The sequence below is a fragment of the Halyomorpha halys genome, unplaced genomic scaffold, assembly GCF_000696795.3.
Source record: "Halyomorpha halys isolate HHAL.00 unplaced genomic scaffold, Hhal_1.1 Scaffold1643.1, whole genome shotgun sequence".
In the NCBI taxonomy this organism is placed as follows: Eukaryota; Metazoa; Arthropoda; class Insecta; order Hemiptera; family Pentatomidae; genus Halyomorpha; species Halyomorpha halys.
In genome coordinates this window covers 9,020-14,970 of record NW_027113566.1, presented here as the reverse complement: position 1 = coordinate 14,970, position 5,951 = coordinate 9,020, and the positions used below count along the sequence as shown (strand labels likewise).

At 30.2% G+C, this 5,951-nt stretch overlaps 1 protein-coding gene across 1 annotated transcript in view; it reads right to left on the bottom strand.

The window, feature by feature from the left end:
- Positions 1-6: 6 nt before the first annotated feature.
- LOC136796668 (gastrula zinc finger protein XlCGF57.1-like) overlaps positions 7-5,951 on the bottom strand; it is an 8,034-nt gene continuing 2,089 nt past the window's right edge. Inside the window, exons 3-4 of the mRNA XM_067050999.1 lie at positions 3,814-3,864; positions 7-2,418 (exon numbers count right to left, since the gene is read on the bottom strand). Of these exons, the coding sequence (XP_066907100.1) occupies positions 1,328-2,418; positions 3,814-3,864 (1,142 nt within the window). The 3' untranslated portion in view covers positions 7-1,327. The remainder of the gene's footprint in view (positions 2,419-3,813; positions 3,865-5,951) is intronic.

Below are 5,951 nucleotides of genomic sequence, written 5' to 3'. Positions count from 1 at the left end.
GTTTTTTTGACCGCACCCGGACCATATTCCTTTCATCAATAGTATATTTATTTGTTTTTGGGCAACCCTGACCAGAGTTAGCCAGTACAATAAATAGCTTACATATACAAATATTGATTTAAATAAAATAATGTGTATCCAAGTTAAGTCTCAAAGCAATTTTTATTATTACTTAAAAATTCCATTGTTTTGGCTAATTCAGCCATCCTCAAGCTTCAATCCTTCAGCCATCTTAAATATAAATGTACTCCTCACATTCAATTTAAAAAATCTTTGGCTGGCTACTCTGCCCAGATCATTAATTTCAGTCAAAATCACCTTATTTTGTCTGTTTTGCATCAAATTTTAAAACTTTTAATTACTGATTAACTTAACACTATTATCTGTCACACAATATTTTTAACCTACCTTACAATCAGGTCAGGCATATTAGTGATTTTTAATTAATTAAGATTTCAAACTATTTTGGGATAAATTCTTACTTATTTATTATTAAAATTCACATCAAAGTTAATTGTAAATAGTAACATAAAATTTGACAATTTCTTTCATCATAACTGAACTTTATTTCTCCACTTATTAACAACCTTTACTAGTACTACACAATGCCCCTACCATTAACTTTGAATATTAACATATTCAAAAGAGGTTCACTTTAGTGCACTTTTGCTAATAATTTAGAATTTTTTTTTTAAATTCAATGATTATGATATAAACAATTAAGCATTAAACTTTTGATTAATTTTTATTTTGTTAGGAGTAGGATTCAAGTTTTTTTGGTTTAAAACATAACCTTTGAAATGGAGTTTGTTTAATTTTATTAAGTTGAATAGTTTTTGTACTATTAACTAAACCATAAATTAATGAAAATGGACCATTGAAGCTAAGAAAGATAGTTGCTATTTATAAATGAACAAATAAAAATAAATCCCTAAATTTTACCATTTCCAGAAATATAAACAAAATATAAAATAATTACAAAAAATAATAAAAATGGAGAAGCACCCAACATAATTTATTTTTGACCATTTGGAAAGAAACAACTCTTGGAATTATTGTTCCTTGTCCAGCATCACTTGGAACAATTGCTAACATTTCTTATTTTCAATGTTAAAACTCAAATATCATTTAAAGCCTATAACAAGAAAATATAAAGTACAAAAATTTATTCTGGACTCCAGAAGTGAACATATTAACAAAGCTTCACAACCGTATGCCAGTATATGGCCTTTTCAAATACTGATTTAATGTATTATCACTATGAGGATGCTGATGAAGGCTTCTCACCTGTATGACAACTTATTATATGTTCCTTTAATTGGTCAAATTATATTTCTTTATATTCACAATGAGGGCACTGAAAGGGTGTTTCACCTGTATGATGAACCATTAGATGCATTCGTAAATCTATAGAACTAACTGATTTATAATCACAGTCAGGATACTGATGAGGATTGTCACCTATATGATGGCTCATTATATGTCTTTTTAAATTTGTAGAAGTAATTGATTTGTAATCACATGTAGTACACTGATAAGGTTTCTCACCTGTGTGATGGACCATTATATGGCGTTTCAATTGGCCAGTTTGTATTGCTTTATATTCACAATGAGGACATTGTAAAGGCTTCTCACCTGTGTGATGCGCCATTATATGTCGTTTTAATTGGCCTTTTTGAATTGCATTATATTCGCAATGAGGACATTGTAAGGGCTTCTCATTTGTGTGATGGGCCATTATATGGTGTTTTAAATGGCTATTTTGTATTGTTTTGTAATCACATTGAGGACACTGTAAAGGCTTCTCACCTGTATGATGGGCCATTATATGTTGTTTTAAATGGCCATTTTGTATTGCTTTATATTCGCAATGAGGACACTGTAAAGGCTTCTCACCTGTGTGATAGGACATTATATGTTGTTTTAAATGACCATTTTGTATTGCTTTATATTCACAATGAGGGCACTGTAAAGGCTTCTCACCTCTGTGATAGGCCATAATATGTTGTTTTAATTGGCAATTTTGTATTGATTTATATTCACAATGAGGACACTGGAGAGGTTTCTCACCAGTGTGACGGGCCATTATATGATTTTTTAAATTACCAATTTGTACTGCTCTATAATGACAATAAGGGCATTGATGAGGCTTCTCAACTGTATGACGTGCCATTACATGTTTTTTTAAGTCTGCAGATTTAACTGATTTATAATCACAATGAGGACATTGATGAGACTTCTCACCTGTATGATGGAACATTGCAAGTCGTTTTAATTGGCTTTTTGGTATTGATTTGTATTTGCTTGCTTCATCCCCATAATGAGTAGTTTCTTGAAGGGGATTTTCAAAATTTTCCAAATCAATCTTCATCTCATCCTTCAAGTAAGTTTCTGCCCCAATGAATGAATCCTTGACACCTATAAACAATAAATATTACCATATTTTATGTTAAAAAGTAATAAAACATGAATATTTCTTTATAAACTACAATAAAATTTAAACTAAAAGTAAAGGAATGTGGATGTATCAGAGATCCCAGAGCCTCTGACAGGATGAGTCTGGTTTGAGGGCCTTATGACCAGGAACCTATGGTATGATGGCAAAGAAAAGACCTAATGACAACCCCATAATGAGAGATTAAAATAGAAGTAGCCAGGTAGCACTGATCACTTAAACTTAGGTGTTGATTTAATTCTGAACCAAAACTTCAAAAGCCTCATTCAAAATTATTGAAGAGAATGAGAGTCAATTATAAAAAGGGACTGCTGCATAAAATTTTTAAACTTCACATTTAGATCCAGGATAATCCACCATTCTCCCTCTATTTAAAAAACACTAACAAATAATACCTAATAAACAACAACAACCATAACAAAACATCATGTAAAATCATTCCTTAAATCTAAAAAGAGAAAATACCGGACTGATCATAATAAGTAAATGTTTTCAAATACCATACTAAGCATTATAAGTAAATTTTTTCAAAAAACACACTAAGCATAATAAGTAAATATTTCCGAAGTAAGATATGACTGATACCGCTGAACTGGGATATGAAGGTAATTCAGGAAGTTAATAATCATTCTAATTATTTTGGGCACTTTTATCTCATAAAGATTGTGGCATATATAGACCAACTACAACAGTTTGTCTATATAACTCCTTACAATTAAATGTTTTAAAAAATAAGAAAGTTCAATTAAGAGATAAGGTTCCATGCCATTCCAAGTTTATTATGATTTATCGAATGTTAAACTTAATTAATGTTTTAACAAGTGTCAAATAAAATATTTAAAAAAATCTTTATTTATTAATATGAACCTTACGACCCATGGGTTAAGTACTTTGTAAGGAAGCACGGTTTTTAAAACAACAGTTACACAAAAGGTGATTTTTGCAAGATCATGTTCAACTGCCAGATTTCCCCAATTAAGGATAACCACTTTACGAGGCTGGGTGGACCACAAGATGGCTACAGAACTTACAGGGTTGACTAACAGCTACAGTGTAACAGATTTGAACCCAGGTTGTTGCCTTGGAGTTAGTAGTATAGTGCCTTACTTCGGTGACACCGCACTATCACTTAATACCAAGCACTATTAAAAAGGGCAAGATTCTGCTTGAGTGCTGCAGATTTTGACCCAAATAACTCCCAAACAAGAACCATATGATGAATAAAATCAAATGGCAAAAGAACTAGGAGGAAAAAACTAAGAAATTAATTAATTCTTTCAATTCTACAATAAAATGTAAAAGCATTCTTAATTAACAAGGTCGTCCACTCAAATCTTATCAAGTTAAATGTTTCTCACCTTTGTCTGGGATAAGCAGCTCTCCTTTCTGTTTCACATGAATGAGTCCATCTGTAAAAACATAAATATTATGTTAAACAATGTAGTAAAAGGAATATTACCTTACACATGTAAAAAATGTTAAGTAAGTATTGATGAAGAAAACAAAATCGAAATAAATTATTTTTCAACATGAGTGTACACTATATAAAATAGAAGTAATGCTATGACATAAAAAGTCTCCTGTAGTCTCAAATCACATTTTCACCCATTCAGGCAGCATCAGGGCATTATTTTACAACTGAAATAACACACATCATATAGTAATAGGACTTACCATTCAGACAGAAGTTATAACAATTAAAAAATCAAAAAGATTATTCAAAAATAATTGGTGTCAAACTCCAAACATCTTGTCATGGTAACTAAACTAGAATCTCCAGGAAGAGAGGGGTTGTCAACATTAAAATATTTCCACTATTTTAAAATTATAATAAAGTTTAAAAATTCACTAAAATCATAAAATTGAGAAAAATAAATAACAATTTTTTTCATAAATAATTTGAATTTAATCAAGGGTTTCTAAAATGATTCATTGATTTGTTGAATACTATGTCGTTGAATAAAAAATACCAACAAAAACATATAATTATTAATTTAAAATAATTCTTGGAGAAAAAATCTTGGAAAAGAAGTCATTGGGTCTTTAGAATCATTTTTAAAATTTACATCACTGTTTAAATTTTTGAAGTTTATAGTGTCTCCAGGTATTTTAATTTTGGTTCTGACCTTTCTTTATGTAAAATATGTGGATTCTCAAAATCAAATTTATGTTTACATTAAAGGGAATGCTTTACTGGGGCAGTTTTTGCTTCTTTTTGTACTATATTTTTATTTCTATATTTAGTGCAGAACTTTTGATGTTGGTACATCCTATTTTTAAGGTTTTGGGTTGTCATACCAATATAGAAATTTGCACAATGCAGACAATTAATTTTATAAATCAAAGTTGAACTAAGTGCTCTACATATTTTATTTTTGAGTGGATTGAAAATTCGGTCAAGTTTATTTGAGGTTTTGTATGCTATTTTTATTTCATTTATGTTGAATTCATTAAAAGTTTTTTTAAGGGCTTCAGAGAGATGTTTTATACAAGTGAGAGGTTTGTATCAGAGGAATAATGGGTAATTAGACGATTAGTTATCTATTTGAGACTACAATGGCCTACAATGACCAAATTTTGAGTACTTAAATTCATAAATAGTCTCTGCCATTTGGTATTCTGTTTTTTCTGATGAGTAATGTTATGTATAAATAACCTATTTTATTTTTTCCCTTGCCAAATAAAAAAAAAAATAAGTCAACACTTTCTTATATTCTCATGCCTTTCAATAATTTATACTTTACTTAATTGTTAATACTTTAATTAACCTTGACCACCGGAAAACCACTTAAAAACTCTATTTTTGATATTTTCTTTTCCTTTAATTTAAGTAAGTTTTATGTAATGTATAAAATGTAATATTCAGCCAAATAAAGTTTAAATACAAGCTGTTTGGGATCAGTATGGAGAAGACACTCTTTAAGTCAGTCTCGAAGTTATCATAGTTATTTTGAAAATAAACTTTGTTCTGTTTAATTTCGACAGTTTAATTGCGCGAGTCCCATTAATAAATCAAAAATTGATATATTTACAATTGTTTGGGTGACTATTGGCATTATAGAGGTGCTCAGAACTTTTTGCTATATAGCAATGTCAGGAGGCCCCAAAATATCATCAGTTTCACTAGAAATGGCGAGATTAACAAATGGAATGGATAACTAGTTAACATTAAAATATTACTGAAGAAATCTCTTGACAGTTGGAAAAACTTAGTGAAAAATAAAGACATCCTTGAGGTCTGAAAGTAGCCTTAGCCAGAATGCCCACATGCATGCAGTAAATGCAGCCATGACCCATACCCACCTCATTAAGGGTCTGTATTCACTGACTGGCACAAATAACCGATCCAGATATGCTGAAAACCAAGAAAATTAAAATAACCTAAAAACCTTAACAGACTACTAATTATGAGAGATAGTTGACCGTGAATGATAAATGAGGAGAAGATGGTTGGGGGTGCGGTCAATGAAACACAAATAAGTATGACTAACTTATT